At 36.6% G+C, this 23074-nt stretch overlaps 1 protein-coding gene across 1 annotated transcript in view; it reads right to left on the bottom strand.

Moving 5' to 3' along the window:
- The window catches only part of gjd1b (gap junction protein delta 1b), a 54202-nt gene extending 31581 nt beyond the window's left edge, over window positions 1–22621 (bottom strand). The window contains exon 1 of the mRNA XM_009291479.5: window positions 21739–22621. Within this exon, the coding sequence (XP_009289754.1) occupies window positions 21739–21809 (71 nt within the window). The 5' untranslated portion in view covers window positions 21810–22621. The remainder of the gene's footprint in view (window positions 1–21738) is intronic.
- Window positions 22622–23074: the final 453 nt, after the last annotated feature.

Raw genomic sequence — 23074 nt, 5'->3', positions numbered from 1 at the left:
GGTAACCTTTGTGCCCTTTAACAAACCAACACAATCTCACGGCAATTCGGTGTCTCTGCTCATAAAGCGGACTTGTTTTGAAGCGATTCACCTCAAATGTTATTCGTTATTCTTGTTTATAGATAATGGACCAGCAAAAGAAACATTAAAATTAAGTTAAAAATTAGAACAAACTTCGTTCCAAAAAAGAATAAGAGTTATATTTTTGTTTGTGCCCTTCCACTACTCAACTATACGGGTGGATGATTTGTTTCGCTCTGTGGAAGATAAGGATCTAATGAATGCTTCACTGTAATTGTATCACAAATCTTAGTTATATATTTAGAAATGTTATAATATGTCAACATTTTAAAGGTTATGTCTTGAGCATCTTGTGCAATTTTCCTTGCTGCTTCTTATGTACTTCGTTTCTCCGTCCCACTCGCAGCAAGTTTAGGTGAGGGAGTGTTTAATATGCAATCCATGGCAGGAAAATATACATTTAGATTTTGAAGAAAAGATCTTTCTATTAAAAAGAAATCTTCAGTTTGATCCTATCCACACTGAAAACAATGCAAGGTTCCACACAATTCCATCATGTTGTCCCAACACAATTCAATTAAGTTAACTTAATCGTTTTTACAAATTTAAGTGGATAGAACATAAAACAATTAAGTTGTCCCCGAAAAAAAACTTAAGAATGTGTTGTTTCAGTTGCTAGTAAAAAAGCGATAACCAAGAAATGGTTGGAAGAGATTCCACCAACAAAGGATGAGTGGATAGCAATTGTAGATAATGGGCCCTATCATAAACCCGGCGCAGTGTGGCGCAACGCAAGGCATAACGCAATAGTCTTTTGGTAGTTTTAGCTTGGCGCAAGAGTTGTTTTGAGGCGTTGTGCTACGCTGTTTAAATAGCAAATGCATTAGCGCTCATATGTGCGCCCATAGGCGTTCTGGTCTAAAAAGGAAGGCGTTCTGAGGCGGACCACTGGCGCATTGCTATTTTGAGAAAATTTAATAGATTTTTCATTAGACCAAAACTAACCCGGTCTAAACTCCGGCGCCTCGCTTACACACTGCTTAATACGCACAAGAGAGCAATAGGCAAATATCTTTATATGAAAAAAATTAAATATTAAGGATATATATATAGGATATAAGAATAGATATAGGATATAAATATAAAGGATTAAAATATTACAAAACATGTTATTTTCTAGCCTACATAAATATGAAAAATCACTGCTTTTATGCCTTCTTCATCTCGGGAGGCTTTTTCAGTTCATTCATAACAATTTGCTTTTGTATAATGTTATTATTATTAGCAGTATTATTTATTATATCCATATTTATATTTGTTTTATTAAAAACAAGCGTAGATTTGCCCACCTGTCAGGTTTTAGACCATATGGGGCAAAGCATGTGTTTTAGGATATAACTTGAGCACATTTTGCTATTATTATTCATTTATTCGTTTGCTGGAAATTAGAACTGAATTTAGAAATAGTTTTGAAACGAATATTTGCGCTTAACAAACAAAAGTATTTATTTATAGGCTAATTGATGTCTGTGCATAAAGGTTTCCCTATCCAAGAGCGAAAGTGAAAGTGATCCCTATCTGTCATTCTCATGCAGTAGATGCTCTGTTTAACAGTTTTCTGTTAAAAAACTGTCAACTGTTAACTGTTTGCTTGTGAAATGCTCATTTTTTCCACTTAGACTTACTTTGCTTCCTGTAAATAGCGAATGCGCTCTTGGCGCTACGCAGCTGACTCTTAAAAGGAATGGGAGATGAGACTCTAATTGGTATAACTCATTAAGAAAATAAAGTCAACCCTTTTAGAACATGCGCCGAAGCGCAAGGCAGATTTCCCGTCCTTAAATTAGCAAAAACGCGTCCTGACACGCCCTGAAAGCATTTGCGCCCTGCGTTTTGCGCTCTGCGCATGGACCGTCAAAATAGAGCCCAATATGTTTGAAATGGAGAAACTCACCTTTTCTTTAAGACTAAACATAGATAACTGTTATAGAAAATTGGTCAAAATGGTTTATATATAAGAAAACAGAAAATATATAATTTGCTAGGAAATGCTTTGCATTGAGTGCGAACCCCCCTCCCCTTATTTATATTTATTTATATTCTTTTATTTGTATTACTTTTTTTCTATATATATATATATATATATATATATATATATATATATATATATATATATATATATATATATATATATATATATATATATATATATATATATATATATATGTATGTATATTATATATGTGAAATGTTTTGTTTGGACCGCACATTACAGATTATAAAAGACTAAACCATATGGACTTTAAGGAAACAATGTTGGTGTTTATGCTTATAATACAGTACCTTTTGCGGGCTGGTTGGGGTGGGGGGCTAATGGGAGAGTAACCTGTACTATAAAAACGACTGTATAAGAAGAATGTAATATTTGTATGTGATGCCTCTGATGATCTGTTTGTTCCGTTATGTTAAAACGAATAAAACAAACAAAAGCGTTAAAAAAAGAATGTGTTGTTTCAACTCATTTACATTTACACAAGGCTTTACATTTAAAGATAGGGATATCCATACTTGACATCTCTGACTTACAGCCAATTGATGGGGTAAATAATTATTTGATTTGTGCAACTTACCGATGCATTTTATTTGTAATGAATATTCCTAAGCAATTAACTGTGTGGATCTCCTTGGGTGAGCCTCAGCATGATCAATGATTATTAGTTTCCTTAAGAGTTTGAAAACGAGACGTTCTTTCATTAAGAAGGAGTTCTAACCATTCGGAAGTATTTTATAGTGTGCATTTTATGACTTTAAGTAGATATGTGTAGTACATGTTGCCATTGTCATCACCCACCAGTATTAGTTGTGTCGTTTTACTGCCATTCACAAATCCTCCACCGATGTACTGTTTATTATAAGTACTCAGTTTCAGATGCCTCTCTGTAATGAAGATAAATGTGTCAGTATCTAATGAGGTTAACAACAATTTATAGATTGTCCAAGGCAGAAGCCCAATATTAAAATGAATCCAATAGGAAGGATGGTTAGGATGGCTGACTTGAATTAGCCGGTAACACTTTACAATAAGGTTCATTAGTTAATGCATTTACTAACATGAACTAATCATGAACAACACTTGTACATCATTTATTAATCATAATTGAACATTTACTAATGTGTTTTTAACATCCAAACTCATGCTTGTTAACATTAGTTAATGCACCGAGAACTCACAATGAACAACTGTATTTTCATTAACTAACGTTAACTAACAGGAACGAATACTGTAGTAAATGTATTGTTCATTGTTTGTTCATGTTAGTAAATGCATTAAGTAACATTAACTAATGAACCTTGTTGTAAAGTGTGACCAATTAGCCAGTGCCTTACAAACTCAATAGTAATTGCTAACTTATCCTTTATTTTTATTTTTTTTTGGTCTTTCATCTCGTTTAATGCTTAAAAAACTAATTGAATGCTTAAGTCTATTTAACTGAATATATTTTGATTACATTACAACATCGATGCTGTAAAAGGAACGTAATGAAATTGAAAATAGTCACGTTAAGCTTTTACTGGAAGATTAGCATTATTGGCTGATAAACACTACTGTGCATATACCCCACTAGAATATAATTTCAATATTGTTTTTAAAAGTCAATGTGCCGTTCAATTTATATATGTTTACGCTCATATGTGCACAAAGAAAATCCCAAAGTAATCTATGAAAATAATTATTAATTAACTGCACAGAAATGACTGAAAAACATTTGCAATAACACCAGCATCTGCTTTAAGAATATATATTGACAAATACTATGGAAGTCAATGGTTACAGGTTTCCATCGTTCTTCAAAATATCTTCTTTCCTGTTTAACAGAAGAAAATGCTTAAAACAAGTCAACGTTAAGAACATTTTTTTTGTGTGTGAAATATCCCTTAAAGTGTCAGCACTTTCTCTATTTAGACTGCTACAGTTTTACAACAGTGCCACATCAACTGCACTCTGCCACACACATATTCACTTCTTAGTATCTAGTGACCTTTAATAGCAATGTCTGAATGAAACCAAATATAGTGATAAGGGTCCATTGGATTGTTACTATGCGAAAATATTTCTGCCAGCCCTCCTACATGTTGGCAACAGACATGAATGTGTAAGCATGTGTGTGCATACTTGTTAAATTACGTATATAGCACAACAGGAGGCTGACGTGCCCCTGAAAGAATGGTTGTCTTGCTAATGTGACATTAGTAAGTGGTGACATACTGTTGGTACAAACGGCTCTCTTGGTGTGAATATGCCTGGGTGATGATTGCGTGTATTTGTTTTGAGTTTCCTTAATATATTGGGTTTTACAGTGCTGTGTTTGTGTTATCGTCATTTATTAGGTTTTACTGTGCTCAAATTGCTTCGTTTACACAAATGGATTAAGCTCACAATACTCAGTAGGATTAGTTGTTGAATCAGTTTCCTTAAATTGTTTGAGTTACCTTAACTTTTTTGGGTTTTATAGCATATTATAAAAACAAAGACAACCTCAATAGCAGATGATGATGATGAAATATATGATATGATATAATGAACCAACAATTTTTTTTACACAAGCAGAGAAGCACATGTGTATGCAGAAGGTTGACATTGTCATTCACACAACTACTTAACACCATCATAAAAAATACAGCAATAAAAATGATTTTAACAACTTTAAATTAAACAATTCTTTAATGTACTCAACTGATGAGAAAAAAAGAAGATGGCAATGGCAAAAAATTATTAGATATTAAACTTGTTCAATCTTGTTAAATCTTGTTCAGCTCCAACTTTGAAGGAAAACTAAATATGTTTAGATGAAAAACCTAAAAACAAGCTGAGGTTAAATTTTTTATTTTAAATTAAAAAGTCCACAGCCAAAACAAACAAACAAACAACAAATAAATACAAATAAATAAATACAAATAAATAAGAATAAATAAATTAATTAATTAATATAAATGAATTAGTATAAATTAGAATAAACAAATAAATAAATAAACAAACAAATAAATAAATAAACAAAGAAATAAATAAAGTGGTTATTCATGAATACCCACATTATTTATTTATTTATTTATTTATTTATTTATTTATTTTGTTTGTTTGTTTGTTTGTTCGTTTGTTCGTTTGTTTGTTTATTCTAATGTATACTAATTTAAAATATAGTAGCTAAGGAAACTTATTGCTGACCAGGTAATATTTTACAGTAACACTTTTAGTATTAGTTAAAATCACTGCCATTTTGTTTTTATAGTGTGCAGTTTTTAGACTGGTTTTGTATTTATTGGTTATTGAAGTGTTTATTTGACAGATGTTCTGTTTCTCAGCCTTCAAGTACATACTTTAGAATAAACGGATTTGCGTATCAGCCTTCAACCTTGCATTGTGGTATATCGGTTTTGACAAGCATCGTGTGTGTCTCTTGTCCTCACACAACCCTTTTATCTTTCTTATTCCATCTTCCACGGAGCAGCTTGAGGTGTCAATGCACACAATTTGCCATCCAAAATTCCCTAGGGTAAACTGCCACACATTTCAGCTTCGAATTGTGGTTGTGAAAAAAGTGCATTGTCGTATTATTATTATTATTACGTTTTTCACAATAATTGTGATTTAATTGCCTTTTACACATTTACTTAGTGATATGGTACCATACATCATCAAGCTGTTTTTACACATTAAACACTGTGAAAGCACACTTCTACAGTGACATCTAAAACTAAAATATGCACAGAGGAATATTCAATTACTGCGCAGCAAATTCAAGGCAGAATTTTTTTTTTACGCAGAACCTAAGGCAGGTCAGGGCTGGCATGGTTTTGTGTCTCAGCAAAGTAACGATGCCACATTAACATAACCAATAATAGCTCAGGCATACAATTTTATCTTCTCATTTGTTGGTTTTAAGAAACCTTAGAAGCAATGCGCTGTTTTAAAGAGCCCCTATTTTCCATTATAAATATTCTATAGTCATATTTTGGTTTTGGGGGTCTCCAACAACAGGCTGATATGCATGCAACATCAAAAAAACTTTCGTTGTCTTAAAATGTGCATTTATTTTTACCTAATTCTCCCAACGACTCCCATATGATTCATTCAGCGATTCATTTATTCCCAAACCCCTCCTTAGCACAAAGCTAATCTGCGCTGATTGGTCTGATGACCAAGTCTATTGTGATTGGTCGACTGCGTTCAGCGCAAATGCCCAGCATGGCTATGAAGTAGCAGAGAGTATGTGAGAGCCCAATGCAGCAATGCAATAAAGCAATGCAGTTGAACATCAGCTTATTACTCTTAACACTAACAGCTAATACCAACGACACACAGTCAGCATTAATCCACACAGTGGCAAAAGTTTAACTATTTTTAAAACTGACCGTGCCACGTGTGTAAGGAACAGCTGACGGTGGCCATTGCAAAGACAAACAGCAGAGGATTGTGAGTTCATAAACGCATTTAAATTGGTAACGCTAAAGGAAGAAGCATGTGTCGCGTTTTTACCTGAGAATTATAGTACAAGCACTGATCTATAATAGATATGTAATTACAAGCCGCGCGGGCCGATTACAACTTAAAACACACAGTTAAACACATATTTTGCAAACAACACTAAACGAGGCAACAATTCTTATTACATTTACATGTTATGATCTGAAGGAAGAAGAAACTGGTCCTAAAGTCTGACAAAGTCCCATACATAACAGTGTCAGGGTTCTGCCACTCTGGTCTTGTAAATTCTTGTTTTGTTGGTCCAGACACTAGCTCTGTCTAGTCCTGTCCTGTTGTGCTCAGCTCAAGTTTTCTTGGGTCGAGCACTTGTTTTGTCGTGTGTGTGTGTCTCTGTATGAGCGGCATTTTTGAGCGTGCATCCCTGCTGAAAACTCCAGCTTAAACCAGCCTAGTCTGGTTGGCTGGTTTTAGCTGGTCAACCAGCCTGGTTTTAGAGGGGTTTTGGCCATTTCAAGCCTGGTTTCCAGCCTGGTCTTAGCTGGTCAGGCTGGAAAATGACCAGCCAAATTCAGCTAAAACCAGCTTGACCAGCCTGGTTTAAGCTGGATATAGCTGGTTTTGGCTGGACTCCCAGTTTGGCTAGGCTGGTCAAGCTGGTTTTAGCTGGTCATCTCCCAGCCTGACCAGCTAAGACCAGGCTGGAAATGGCTGGAAACCAGCCTGGAAGTAGCCAAAACCCCTCTAAAACCAGCCTGGTGGACCAGCTACAACCAGCCAACCAGCTTAGGCTGGTTTAAGCTGGATTTTTCAGCAGGGATGGACTGTGCGCGTCCCCGCTCGATGCGGACGCCTTAGGTCTTTGCGTGTTTGCAGGTGTGCGCTCCCGTCCGGGTGTTTACGTTCATCTGTCTGCAGCGTGGTGTACAATTCCCAGAGTCTTAGTCCAGTTGGTTTCAGTTTCAGTTGGCGCTGGGATGAAACATGCACGCTGCGTGTGTGAGTGCACGGTAAGTGTTTTCATTCATCGTGTACTTGTGTATTGCGTTTAGTCTTCTGTTGATGTTGTGTTTAGCACGTGGTGCATGTTTACATGCACCGTGTGCTTGTGTTGTCATGAACACGCGGTTAATGAGTTCTCTCATTGGCTGCGTGTTCTAGTCTTGTTTTATGTGAGCACATGGGTTGTGTTGTCTCTTTGTGTCATGTGCTCTCCCGTCTATTGTCTAGTCCCACCCTCCATGTTAACCCATCTTTAGTTAATTGTGTTCATATATTTGTATGTTAATTTACTTCTGTTTATATTCCCCTCATGTCTGCTGTCCTGCTAGTTCGTCGTCTGTTTTCCCCTGTGTTCCTGCTCCAGTCCTGTTTTGCCAACCCAGCCTAGTTTGTTTGCCTGTTTGTATCATAGTTATGTTTTCCCCCTCGGGGTGGTTTTTGTTGTCCTTTTTGTTTTATTTTAATTAATAATAAACCATCTTCTGTTACATTTGAGTCCTCGCTCTTTCATCCTTCCTGAACCGTGACAAAAATAGTCTCTGCTGCTCCTACTTTAATTAGCAAACGGCTGACGAGTCCCGCTTTGCAGCGTAGGTTATTGTATCAAAAATCAGAGAAATGACAGGAACAAACACAGCACACGGTTGGCTATACTGTGGTGCTGTTGTGAAAATAAACTTTAACCCTTTATTCCCTACAGCCAAATTTCCATCTGTCAGTAATCGTCATCTTCCCGTCATGATCAGTCCTGTGATCCTCAGTGCTCCGCTAGCGTCTGAAGGGAAATCGCGTTCACATTTTACAGAATCTGGAACTACATATTTGGTGATGTACTGTATCGACGTTGACGAGTTCAAGCAAAAGATCAGAATCCAACTCGATTCATTTATTCGACTCTGAGTCGACTACTTCACTAAAGAATCAACAGTTTTAAACTCGGTGCACTTTCAGATTTAAACCTCAGCTGGATGTTTTCATTTACTCAGTGCTGTGTTCCACACTGCATGAAAGCTCATTTTCAAAAGCCCATAATAGAGGCTCTTAAATGTTGACATGTTTTGATGTTGGCTTGATTTGAATTAAAAGGATAGTTCAACCAAAACTTCTGTAATTATAAAAGAACATATTTTATCTTAAAAGAATAAATAGTAGCTAAATGATTTGTTTAATAGCCTTCTTCAATATGTCTACTGTTGTTTTTGAGAAACAATTTATGTTAGACTTTTGTCTGTTTTAGTAAAGCTACAGCTTTAGTCCTGATGGAAAACAGAATTTTTCTCTTCTGTGTTTGAGTCATACCTAAAAATTCAAAGTTTGTCATCATGTTCTGAAATGCATGTTACTGCAAAGCTGTTAAACATTATTTCTTCTATGGAACATAACATAGATAATAAACATTAGTTTAGTTTCATATAAATGACCAAAAACTAAACATCATTATGAGTCGTGGGCCAATGTTAAATATAGACCATTTCGAGAGATGTAAACAATAACAATGGTCTCAACATATTTTCTGTTTTACATTTTTAATTTCCATAGCTTATGAGAATCCTAAAAGGTCCACATATTGATAAATACCGTCATGACAGCTGTTTTAGTGTTGAGATATGTTTGAATTGCCTCATTACAGTTGTTAAAATAGTTTGACAACAAGCAAGAAATGTTCATGGGCCAATGGCAACACTACATTGAAATTGTCTACACCAAACTATATTACATTAAAGTTGCCCTGGGTAATTTCCTAATATATTTCACAGTATTTAAAAGTAAAGTTGAAAAACTTTACTTTAAATCGTATTAACTAATGCAGCATGACTTTATGACTTTACTTTATTATGATTAAACACGGCTGGTTCTGAATTAATGTGCATGATCCACCAATCAGGCCATTCCTAACCCACTATAAAGAGCCGGGGTTTTTTCACTACAGTCATCTTCGATTTGAAGAATCCCCCCTTCCACCCCTACCTTTTCACCTTTCCCTCCATTAGGCAGCATGGTGGCCCAGTGACTAGCACTGTCGCCTCACAGCAAGAACGTCACCGGTTCTAGTCCTTTAACAGGCCGGTGGTCGTTTCTGTGTGTAGTTTGCATGCTCTTCCCGTGCTTGCGTGGGTTTTCCCCGGGTCCTCCGGTTTCCTCCCACATTCCAAAAACATGCACAACAAGTAAATTGATAAATCTAAATTTTGCAATACAGGTAATCTCATAATGCAGCATATCTTTTAATAGTATTCAATTTTTAGTCATCAGTTCTTTTTAAGGGGCAGTTGTCGAGATCTACCTGAGCTCGAGGCTCCCCTCTCTTCCTCCAAACGGGAGGGAGCCCAGGGCTCTCTCCCGGGACAGCATGCCAAACTTGCTTATATTCAATCATCAACTGTGAACTCTTGAAAAACATAACACTGAAGAGTGGAATTTTAGGCTGGTCATTCTGACATTTTGGGTGTTTAACAGTCTTTGGTTTCATGAATCAATTACTTTTGTTCTAGTCTATGTTTTGGTTAAGCACAAAGTTATGTTTATTTAATGTTATTTAATATTTCCATGTTAAACTTATTAAATGAAATAAAGGTGCAGTGCACCCAGAAATTAAAAACTGGGGGGCAGTTTAATGGTTATTTGTTTTTAATGATTAAATCGAAACATCATAGCACTGAACAGTCTGAAAAAAACTGGTTAATTTGTGTACTTCACAAAATAATTTCTCCATAATAATAATAATAATAATAATAATAATAATATGTATAGTGTGTTTTTCATGGTCATTTGCAGTGCTGTATTTAGATGCACAGTAACTGATTTTTTCCCCATGTACACAGTATGGAAATGTTGAGAATACATTATTATACTGTGAAAACAACAATATATACAGTAACACTGTGCACAGCTTATACAGTATGAAACTGTTGAGAAATGCAGTAAAATACAGTGAAAACAACAGGTATCATTTACAGTGTAGTCAAGCAGAATCTGCCTTTGCCTTGAGTTGCTCATCAAAGTCTCTGCATTGTCCCCTATCCATCAGGTCACAGTATGTACATTTAAGCTAAATCTGATTTAACTTACAATATTTATTTAAAACAATTATTTCAGTCAGCTTTTAACAATAAAACAAACAAACTAAAGGTTACATTAGATTTGAAATGACAATCTCTAAACCATGCACATCATTCTTCCTCTCTTCTTAGATGTCAAATCAACGGTTACCATGGGCCAACTTTTGGCCCTAGTTTGGGCATCTTTGGTTTAAACAATTTTGGTAAAAGTCCCTTTGAATTACATCGTATGGGTTAAAGAAACATCTTTTATGTTCCACAGTGAGCACAGTAAAATAATACATATTTTTGGTTATTGTTTTTTAACAGTTTTCCATAAAAACATTAGAATAATTACATTGTATGGGTTAAAGAAACATCTTTTGGGTGCACTGCACCTTTATTTCATTTAATACGTTTAACATGGAAATATTAAATAACATTTAATGAACATAACTTTGCCTCGCATGGTTCAGGATTGGTAGAGCTACGCATCGATGAATTGCTCTTCAGTGTTTGAACTCTCAGTAATGATTAAATCACACTGAACTGAGCTAAACTGAACTGAACTGAACTTAAACACTAAAACCTGAACCACACTGTTCCAGTTACTATGACCATTTATGTGAAGCTGCTTTGACACAATCTACATTGTAAAAGCGCTATACAAATAAAGCTGAATTGAATTGAATTGAAGCTGAATTTGAATAATTTTTCTTGAGATGTCCTCATTCTCCTAAATCCTTAATTTAAAACCCCTAATCGCCATTCGGCAAAACGTCTGTCTTCACTGTATAATCTTCCTGCAACAGATTGAAGACGATTGTGTCTCCAATATACATTTGTGGTCTCTAATCTGGATGAAATCTGTGTTGATGTTGAGTGGCAAACGGACTGATGATTTGGAAATGTGTGTCAAAACACATCTCCTCTGAGGCTTCGTGTTCTTTCTTTGCACAGAATCGAATACATAAGCAATATAATCCCAGGGCTAAAACTGGTGAAGAGATGAAAACATGGAAAGAGGGCAGAGAGGGGGGACTGGAAAAGCAGGACGGACAACAGCCAACAGCCTGTGGTTCAGGAAGTCACGGTGTGAATCAAGTCACGCATGAGTGTGTGCGAGTGAATAGAGCTGTAATGAATCTGTAAATGAATGAATGATAAAATAAGGATATAAATAAAGGAGGGAAAGATGGCTGTATTGTGTGAAGGACATGCAGAGTGGACAGCCAAATCTAAAAATACAAGCGGATGCACATTGAGAAACACTCATGATGTCCATAAATCTGTGGAGCTATAAATATCCCATTCAAAAGTGAGGATCCCTGTGTGCAGAACAACTAAACTGAGGTGTGTTTCCCAAACAACGACGTAACTTGCAGCTGAACTTTCATAGTATTATGCATCATTTGGGAATCATTTCATAGTATTATGCATCATTTCCCAAAACCCGTCGTTTCTCTGTTGCAGATCCATCATTTGAACCATGTTAGTTGTAACATCAACCGCCCAAAATGATGCTCTAAACGAGGTGGAGTAACTACTTCTTTAGAGAAGAACCCCATCATTTCTTTGTGTAAATTGTAATTTTTTCCACGCACACGCATTAAAAATAATACATTATTAGTTTTGGTAAAAATATGCATTCGCTTTCTATATTAATTGATTGAAATATGTAAATGGAACATGTAGAGCCTGTGTTTCCTTTACAAAAAAAAAAAATATATATATATATATACAGTTGAGGTCAGAATTATTAGTCCCCTGAATTATTAGCCCCCCTGTTTATTTTTCCCCCCAATTTCTGTTTAATGGAGTAAAGATTGTTTCAGCAAATCTATAAGCAAAATAGTTTTAAAAATCAATTTCCAATAACTGATTTATTTTATCTTTGCCATGATGATAGTAAATAATATTTTGCTTGATATTTTTCAAGACACTTCTACACAGCTTAAAGTCACATTTAAAGGTTTAACTAGGTTAATAAGGTGAACTAGGCAGGTTAGGGTAATTAGGCAAGTTATTCTATAACAATGGTTTGTTTTGTAGATTATCTAAAATAAATTGCTTTTATACAGTATTATATGTCTTAACAATAAAAATGAAAAAAAAAAAAATCACTCAGACGAGGATCAAACCCAGATCGATGGCATTGTAACCTAATGTGCTAACCACAGGACCACAATAGCTGTACAATAAGTGGTCACTCATCTGAGTTATATCATCATTAACCTGCAGGCTGCATCATGCCCACAAGGCTGCGAGAAAATAAATAAAAAGAGCAGAGCCGGTAAAATAATGAGTAAGAAGATTGTGGTCAAGTAAATAAATAAATTAATTTAAAAAGTGTGACTGCTGAGAGCAACAGATTCTGGAGCTAGGGACAACGGCCCTCGCGGCCAAAAAGCGGGCCGGCCCACCGGGAATTCTCCCGGTCCTCCCGATTAGCCAATTCGGGCCTGCTCAAGAGTGTAACAACGGGGAGTGACACAGACAACTGGGGTTAGATCCAAAATGCAGGTTTATTCGTTGTCAGGCTAGCAGTGGTCAAAGCAGGTGCAAACGGGTATGTACAGGCAGTCCAGAATCGTAGTCAAACACAGGCAAAAGGTCAGAAGGCAGGCGGCTAAACAGGAGAACAAGGATGATCTAGGCTAGGGTCTAAACACGGAGATACAAGACAAGGAGACCGCGTTGTATTGTCATCAACAGATAAACATGACTCTGCAGAGTGAAAGGGTGATAGTGTGGCTTAAGTAGTGTCTGCAATCAGTCTCTGACAATCCTCAGGTGGTGCGAGTAATCAGTCTAGATGAGGAAGCATGTGTGAGTGTGACCGGAGTGCATGTATGAATATGTAGTCCAGAAATGGCGGAATTGTAGTCCATGGTTATTGTTGGTGAAATCCAGCGATCTTATAGAGTACGATCGCTGATAATCGTGACAAAGAGTAGCAAGTAATGAGTATTATGCTGTAAATAGCTGATGCGTTTACATGTAATTTGTGGATGTGCGTAAACAAAACATTATGTAGTGGATTCAGTTATTGCCCAGCAGGCACACAACGTCATTAGACGTTAATATTAGGTTCGATTTAAGTTGTGATTCAATTCAGTGTCTATTCAGCATCTAAGGACAACGTTATTTTGATGTCCAATAACGATGCCAAATGATGTTGATATTTGGTTGATTTTAGGTTGCGTGAGAAATGGACCAAAATCCAACATCTTAAACCAGCGTCATATTGACATAAAATACTGATATTTTTTTGTCAGGTATAACAACTAAAATCCAAAATCTGATAGACGTCGAAGTGGTAACTTTCACACAGCGTCAAGCTGTAATATTGATATGTAGACGTTGATATTTGGTTGATTTTTTGGTTGGACATTGGCATCAGCCTGACATTGAGTTTTGACAATAGCCTAATTTTTATTTTCAAGCAAAATGCAATGTCCCCACGATGTTGGGCTACAGATTCAATCTGACGTCATGTTGATGTCTTGTGCCTGCTGGGTGGTTAAGGACATTTCTGTCTTCATACAGTGAACATCTGTCATTTTTTCATCAATGACATGCATCTAAACAGTCTGTGTGTAAAGATTTTAGACATCTAGGAAACACTAAATACTTCCAAACACTTTGCTGCAATTATAAATTGACAATCATAATTGACTGGACAGGAATCACTGCAGTGACTGCAGGTTGAAGGAAAGTAGTGGAGTAAAAGTACCAATACAGCACTAAAAATGCACTCGAGAAATTACACATTTTAAAACTACTCGCTAAATTACAACTCCTGAGGAAGAACAGTAGTTTGAGGATTTGTAATATGGTACTTTAAACCACTGATAGCCAGTGCTGTTCTTTAAATGACACATTTACAATTGTATTATTTATTTTTATCTAGTTATTTGGTTTTATGATGGAAAATGCCAATTCCATGGCACTTTTACATTGTCAAAAAGGATCATACTGTACTGTCAAAAGCAAATCTTCTCCACCAAGAGAGGGAATCACACAAAATATTAGTCTGTAATGACCCCAAGAATAATCAGGGGTGCGTTTCTGAAAACCATCGTTAGCCAACTAAGGTCTCAAGTTGTATCGTTACAAACATAGTCCGTCGATTTGATGTGTCCCAATTCGCAAACTGCATTGCAAACTTCGATGCTTCCAACTACACTTCTGGAGCTGTAGTATGAAACATAGTTCCTGGCTTTGTTCTATTCCCACTTATCCCCCCTATGCCCTATTTGTTTAGAACATTCTAACATTTAAACTTGGAATGTTTTTATTTATAAAAGCATTAAAGTCATCATTCGTAGGTGTAATTTGCTTTAACAGCATTTTAAATTTCAGTTTTGGCGATCTTCATGTTTGCAATTGCTCTCCCTTCGCATTGCACTATGAAAACACTGATGTCATTTTGAACACAGCCGTGGCTCATGATGAAAGCTATAGGTGACCTATTATTCAAAAGGGGAATTTATGTTACATCTCCAAAGCTTGTGAAAACAAAAAACACAACATACGTTAATGCTTTTAATTTATAGTAGGTTATTTAAGTGTCTGTACTGTATCTTACATGGGCCTGCTGGTTAGAAAATTTCTGCAGTGGTTTACATTTGTCAAATTGTAAAAGTAGACTTTTCTAAAAAAAATAAAAAATAATATCAATAATAATAATAATAATAATCGTTAACATCACCATCATTAATATTACTATTGAAGTATGATCTTTTCATTTCCTAATAAATAATAAATATTACATTTAATTTCTTAACAAATAGCCTCATAATTTATATGATTTATATATGAGATTAGAATACATGTTATTTTTTGTAAGTGATTTTATGTTAATTTAGAATAGAATAAATAATATTCTTAATAATATTGTTTTTTTTCCAGAGTTTATAATTGAATAATCTTTTTTTTTTACTAGAGTATGCAAGTAGTACACAAAATGTAATCACATACAAAGAGAACAAAACAACAACAAAAACATGAAAACACAATGTGTGAATGCTTGTGCGTGCATGTAAAGGTAACCAGGTGGATAGTCTGAGTACATGCATATGGAGTAATATATATATATATATATTTATATATATATATATATATATATATATATATATATATATATATATATATATATATATATATATATATATATATATATATATATATATATATATATATATATTTATATATATATATATATTTTTTTTTTATATATATATGTGTATATATACAGGGACGGACTGGCCATCTGGTAATTCTGGCAAATGCCAGAAGGGCCGGACCATTTTTTAAATGTGGGCCGGTCAGCTATTTTATTATTTATTTTTTATATGTATTGTTTTTACCTGTAGGCAGCTTTTGATGATGGTAATAGTAAGAATAATAATAATAAATGTTAAGCATTGGCCCAATCGGCAACGACCGGCTGGTTTCGAGATGGACCATCCTAATCAGAGGTTACGCGGAATGTAATCAAAATCTGGCATGAATGTCAAACAAACAGTAAGTGCAACACAAGCTAATTGTCAGAGATGGACCATAAAAAAATAAAGGCAGTGCCGAAAAGCTCAAAGAAAGCAAAAAAAAAAAAAAGGCTCTAAAATCAGATATTTCCAAATGCATAAAATGAACTGAACTATTCTTGCAAGGGGGCAGCGCAGTGGCGCAGTGGGTAGCGCTGTCACCTCACCTCATAGGTGAATAGGGTAGGCTTAATTGTTCATAGTGCATGAATGTAAATGTGTGTATAGGGGTTTCCCAGTGATGGGTTGCAGCTTGGAGGGCATCTGCTGCGTAAAACATATACTACATAAGTAAGCGGTTCATTCTGCTGTGGCAATCCCAGGTTAAAAAACGGACAAAGCCAAAACGAAAATGAATGATTTCATATATCAATTTGTTATAAATGGGTTGTTTTTCTTCCAGTCACATACATCAAATGTTTAAATATCTAATACATATGGTACTGCTTATATTATTTTACTATCTGTACACCAATATAAGTAGTGAATGTGCGTGTCCATGGATGGGGCTGTGTCAGTGTAGTAATGTGGGCTGGTGTGGCTACAGTGCCAGGGCTGATTTAAAGTCCCAGTCCGCCCCTGACTTTCCCAGTACTTTAAAATTATAATTAAAAAGTAATGAAACTACTTTTACTAAGATAATACTTGTTAATTTTACAATTCGTTCATTATTAAACATCCATTGTGAGCTGCGGAAGCACAGCCACCTGTCTAATCTTGTGGTTTCTATTTTAAGATATCTTTTGTTGAGTAATAGCTTGTAAATGATTACCCTGTTTAGAACAAATACTAGTCATCCACATTCCCGCACTCTCTTCCCTACATAAGGATTTAATTAAAGCAGTCTCCTAGTACTGCAATATCAATGACACATTAATTATAAAAGTGTTTGTGTGATTCAATTAGCTCAAAGGCTATAAACGTAATTAAAGCATTTGAAAAAACTGAATTTAAACTGGACTGTCATTAGAAAATCTGCTGCCATGATCCTCGCGTTTTGTTGCTGGATACCAATGAAAGTATATATATGTATTATATATTTATTAACTAAGGTGCTCAGAGCAGTTTTTAGCATTTCACTGTGCAGTTGCCAAGGTGTTCTGAATGGTTGCTAGAGAATTGCAAGGCAGTCGCTAGGAAGTTCTGAGTAATTGCTTGGTGGAAAGCGTTCAACAAACCAAAGTATCAGCTTAATATTCTTGATATTTTGCTGCAGTATAAAATACAAATTAAACATTGTATGTGTGTGTGTGTGTGTGTGTGTGTGTGTGTGTGTGTGTGTCCAAACGCTCAGACTTTTTAAGTGTTGATTTGGAAAGGGCATTCTAAAAAGATTCATGTATTTGTCTTGATTTTATTAAGTTTGCAAATACCTTTGAATCCCTTCGCATTAAAGAGATGGTTCACCAAAAATGAATTTTTTTAAATGAAATTTAAATAAATTTATCATTTATTTAAGAATAAGAATGTTTGGGTAGGTGGTGTGATGGCACAGTGGGTAGCGCTGTCATTTCACAGCAAGAAAGTTGCCGGTTCGAGCCTCGGCTGGGTCAGTTGGCATTTCTGTGTGGAGTTTGCATGTTCTTCCCATGTTTGTGTGGGTTTCCTCCAGGTGCTCTGGTTTCCCCCAAAGACATGCGCTATAGGTGAATTGGGTGGGCTAAATTGTCTGTAGCGTGTGAATGAAAGTGTGTGGGTGATTCTGAGTTAGGGGATGTGGCTGGAAGGGCATCCGCTCTGTAGAACATTTGCTGGATAAGTTGGTGGTTCATTCCGCTGTAGCAACCCCTGATTAATAAAGGGACTAAACGCTTTATTATACTTTTGTGTCATGCACACGTGCACCCTTCGCATGGTCGCATAGCTGTGGCTGACGTGCACCTCTCAAAAAATGTAACTACACGTTGCAGCGACACGTAGCGCAAGCTCTGTGATAGGCCGGTTTGGTAGCGCTGACGAGTGGGGGCAAAACTGAGAGCCGTGCAAACCTGATATGGCTGATAATAGTTTTTCTTCTGGAGAAAGTCTTACTTGTTTTATTCCGGCTAGAATAAAAGCAGTTTTTCGATTTTTTAAACACCATTTCATGGCCAATATTATTAGCCCCTTTTAGCTATATATATATTTTTGATAGTCTACTGAACCATCCATCGTTATACAATAACTTGTCCAATTACCCTATCCTGCCTAGTTAACCTAGTTAAGCCTTTAAATGTCACTTTAAGCTGTATAGAAATGTCTTAAAAAATATCTAGTAAAATATTATGTACTGTCATCATGAACATAAACAGAGGGGCTAATAATTCAGGGGGTCTGGCTAATAATTCTGACTTCAACTGTATGCTAGTTCCCTTAACAATTGCTACATGGAAAGGTTGAAAATAAATAACTGAATACAATGGGTAGATGACTAAAATACCACTTCTTAGTTTCTTTCTTACCATATATATATATATATATATATATATATATATATATATATATATATATATATATATATATATATATATATATATATATATATATATATACACTGTATATATATATATTCATTTTCAAAGGGGGTGTACTTATTTATGCTAATCACTATATATATATATATATATATATATATATATATATATATATATATATATATATATATATATATATAGTGATTAGCATAAATAAGTACACCCCCTTTGAAAATGAATATCTATTTCTCAGTGAATATAGCCAATATATATTGGTTCATCAAATTTGATTTCATTCAGTATGAAAAAAAATAAATAAAAGATTAGGCAAGTTCCCTCCATGTTGAGACAAAACCATTAACCTTTTTGTAACAGCTCATAAACTAACTAATTAACTCACTAACCAAATGACTAACAAAATACATCACCTCTGTGATGCTGAATATGATGAATGAAACAATCCCTTGAGACATACTCTGTTAGGCATAGAGTAATTCACCATTGGCAGCCAAACAGCCTGTGCTCACCGAAGTGTGAGTGTGGAGGCAGCGGCTGGTGAATGAGATCTGATCAAGATAATCATTCATATTCAGCCCAACAGCACCTCTATTAAGCGCGCTAAATGTCTGGCCAGCCAAATCGATGAAATCAGAGCTGACATGTGCAACAAAAACGCACGCCAAATGCAAACCTTTGTTATTGTGAATGGAAGAGAGAGTTACACAAATTGCAGCATCTGTTGCCATGGGATCTGTGCACATTCTGGGTTGTAGCATTGCAATGAACTGCAGATTCAGCAAAACACGACATACTGTATCAGTCTAAAATATGTGCCATCAAATGATTTATTACTCAGTGTAAGCGAATTACCAAAAACCTACACTAAATACTAAGCATTGATGTTTTTTGGATGTCTAATACCATTTTACACACCATGTTGCTGAACAGTCATTGCGTTTGAACTAAATTGAGATGACAGCCTGAGACAAATTAGTGCGTTTCTTAGATTTCAGTACATGACACTGAGAACAAATTGCAGCTGACAGAAAAACAACGAATGAAACCAGCAAATATCACATATAGCTCAAACAAGCACCATTCAACGAGTCTATATAAAATCAGTATTTGTTTGAGGTAAATCTGGCAGATATGGCGGGACATTTGTGTCTGAATCACACGAAAAGAAAAGAGTGTGAAATCATCACCCGAGCAGGCGATGTCACTTGAGGTCTCCCAAGCTTCAGTGGTTCAAACATTGGATCTACTGAAGCTTGAGATCGGCCAATAGGAGCTCACAGTGCCAGCAGGATTAACTAAAAGCTCAGCAGCTAGGTTATTCTTTCTACACCATAACCCACCATTATGTGCCGATAATGCTGGTTTGAGGGACTCACAGGTCTGCACATTGTATATTTCTCCCTACTTTAAAGCACATTGATCTAATTGTCAGTTCATTTTGTTCAGTTAATGTGTGTACCAGATAGGAAATACAAAATATGCAGTTATGTGGTGCCTGAGTGCAGGATTAATAACCACTGCACAACAATTTTTCATAATCTGTCAATTCATGCCATTTTTGAATTCATTTTGAAATACATCTCAGAACAGCATGCACTTTTATTTTGGAGTTCAATTTAAAGAGCCCCTATTATGGGTTTTTGAAAATTATCTTCTATGCAGTGTGTAACACACAGTGAAGTGAAGGCTTAAATATGAAAGTGTACAGTGTTTAAAACAATTGATTCATCTATAAAAGAGTCGACTCATAGTGCTTCATATGAATCATCTTGATAACGAGTCTTTAGCCGTTTCGGCATGATGTTGATACGTAACTTAAGCCCCACCAACTTGTTGCGCACGCAAACTCGGGAAAATTTAAACCTGTGGCCCCGCCCACGAACACTGTAGCAGATCCCGATTGAATCAAGTCATGAAGACGGTGTGTTCAGCTGGATATTATTGGAAGTGTGAGGGAAAATTTGTGTTATTTTCTCTACCCAAAGATGAGGCTGTGAAGAGTCAGTGGTTGAGGTTTATTTTTGCAAAAATACCTCAGCATTATAGCCCCAGCCTTGTGCTGTGTTCCTGTCATTTTTTTGACGAGTGCTTCTGGAATCTACAAGCTTACAACGGGGGACTCGTCTGCCATTTGTTAAAGGAAGGATCAGAAAAGACTATTGATCTGACTTTGTCAGACCCGACCTGACCTAAACTTTATCAGTACAAAGTTCATGGACCAATTTGTTCCTCCACAAGTAGTAGTAAGTGCGATTAAAATGGTTGCCTTCTCGTTTTCTCCAGCTTGCAAATTATGTATTTAATTGTGTTTTGTTACTTGTAACCGCTTGTACTGTATCTGGTTAACTCTTTATATTCTCATATCGCATCTAATGCCATGTTGAAAACGCGTCGTGTGCTGCTTTGGTCACGGATTTAAATGCGTTTGTGAGCTCGCGTTCCACTGCTGTTTGTCAGCTGTTCCTACAGACGTGCGACGGTCAAGTTTCAAATTTGAATCTACAGGAGTTTTCCGGGATAAATAACAAAACGGGAGGGTGGCTGGGGCTCCCGGGGAAAACAGGTATGGCAGGTATGCTCACACATACACTCTGCACCACTTCAATATTGTTCATAAGCCGTGGTGACCATTTCACTCTGTACCGCGATGAACGCTGTCGACCAAACGCAACAGGCTGTCATGGGTCCAATCAGCGAAGATTAGCTTTGCGCTAAGGAGGGGTTTGGAAACAAATGAATCTCTGAACGATTCATATGGGAGTCGCTGGGATAATTAGGTAAAAATAAATACATAATATAAGACAATGAAAGTGTTTTTTAACCTTGCATGTGTATCAGCCTGTTGTTGGAGACCCTTAAAAACAAAATATGACCCTTTTTAATGTATAATAGGGGTTCTTTAAAAATTGTATCATTATCCATGTGAAAATCAATTAGATCAATCAAGTGTAACACTCAAGTTTGGAGGTTTAGACAATAGGGTGGATATAGCATCCACCCTAAAAAAAAAAAAAATCCACCCTAAACCTCAAAGTTAAACAGCCATCACTGGAAGTAAAGAGATACCACATATTTTTAATTTAATTTAACTGCTAAAGCGCTAGCAACAGTTGCATTAATAGTAGTTTCTTCGAAGTAACAGAACTAGATCATTTAATTTATTTTGTATTTCTTACCTTCCGATCATAGTAGAGTGCTGCTGCACAGCGGCCTCCAGGAGGCGCTCTAAAATGGTCCACTCTCCCATGGCTGGGTGCTGAAGACATCCAGGGATCAATAGACACTATAATAGACACCGAGCGATCCTTTAAGTAAACCTCCAAAGATATCTTACAGTCTCCGTGGCTTCTCTTTGAGGTAGTCAACAGGAACTGCAATACTTTGTTCCTAAAAATAGTTCCGCCGATGGCACGAGTACACACGTGCACCCATGTTTTCTCCTTATCTGCCTTCTCAGTCTCTTTTTCTTGGTTTGCTTTCCTTCGTCGGGTCTTCAGTACTTGGACGGCAGTTACATTAAGCAAAATCTTTGAGCTTAGCTTGTCCCTGGATGCCCTGGCATCCTCAAGTGCTTCAACTCCCTGGACTATCTTTTCCAGTTCCTCAGGCAACTCTCCAGCTGCACGCTTTTCCAATCTAAACACGCACACTCGCGGACAAGCTGCACCTAACCCTTTTGTTCACCATTAAACTCACACACTCTGACACACACACACACACACAATCGTCCTCTTCTTGATCTCTCATAATCCACCAGGCACGTTTTCCTGGTGGCGCAGACAATCAGAGCCGCTACACAAACACACTCCACACTGTGGTTTAAGCACAGCCAGTTGCACATCACACACACATTTGGACAGATCACTCAATTGCCACTCGTTCTCTGTACTTCTTCATTCTCGCTTACTAATGTTTCTATCTAGGCTTGGCAAGCAGTCGGCGTTCTCCTGTTTTTCCTCCAGCAACCCAGCTTCAGCGTCTCCCCTGCATTTTCCCCCGTCTCTGTACTCTCTTCCCCTGCACGCTCGCTCTACCTCTCTCTGCCCCTGCTGTCACTATGAGCTGCTTTCTTGCCACACTCTCGTTTTCAGCTTTGCTCTCCCCCCTCCGCTCTGTTCGCCTGCCGTTCTCTCTGTCACTCTTGATAAGTGTGCTGCCTCCCCCATCTCTCCCTCCCTCTCTCTCTCTCACATACACACACACACAAGTGCTCTTGAACTGTTGCACGAGTCTGCTCCATGAAGGGGCTCAAGCCAGTCCCACTCTTTATTTAAATGGTTTGTCTCTGAATTACCCCCTCTTCATTCACCTTTCACTCTACAAGCCTCTTTCCCAGTCTCGTAGGCACCTGGCTTGTGCGTGTGTCCGGAGGATTAGTGGGAGAAATCATCACGCCACCCCTCCTCTCCCTTCCCTCTCATCACAAGCCATACGTCCAACCAAACTCCTCCTTTCATGGCCAATGCCAATCCTGTTTTTGTCAGACTTCTGCAAAGGACGAAAAACAGACAT

Source organism: Danio rerio, chromosome 15 (genome assembly GCF_049306965.1).
Source record: "Danio rerio strain Tuebingen ecotype United States chromosome 15, GRCz12tu, whole genome shotgun sequence".
Taxonomy (NCBI): domain Eukaryota; kingdom Metazoa; phylum Chordata; class Actinopteri; order Cypriniformes; family Danionidae; genus Danio; species Danio rerio.
Note: the sequence above shows the minus strand (reverse complement) of the source record. Positions and strands in the feature narration are given on the sequence as shown.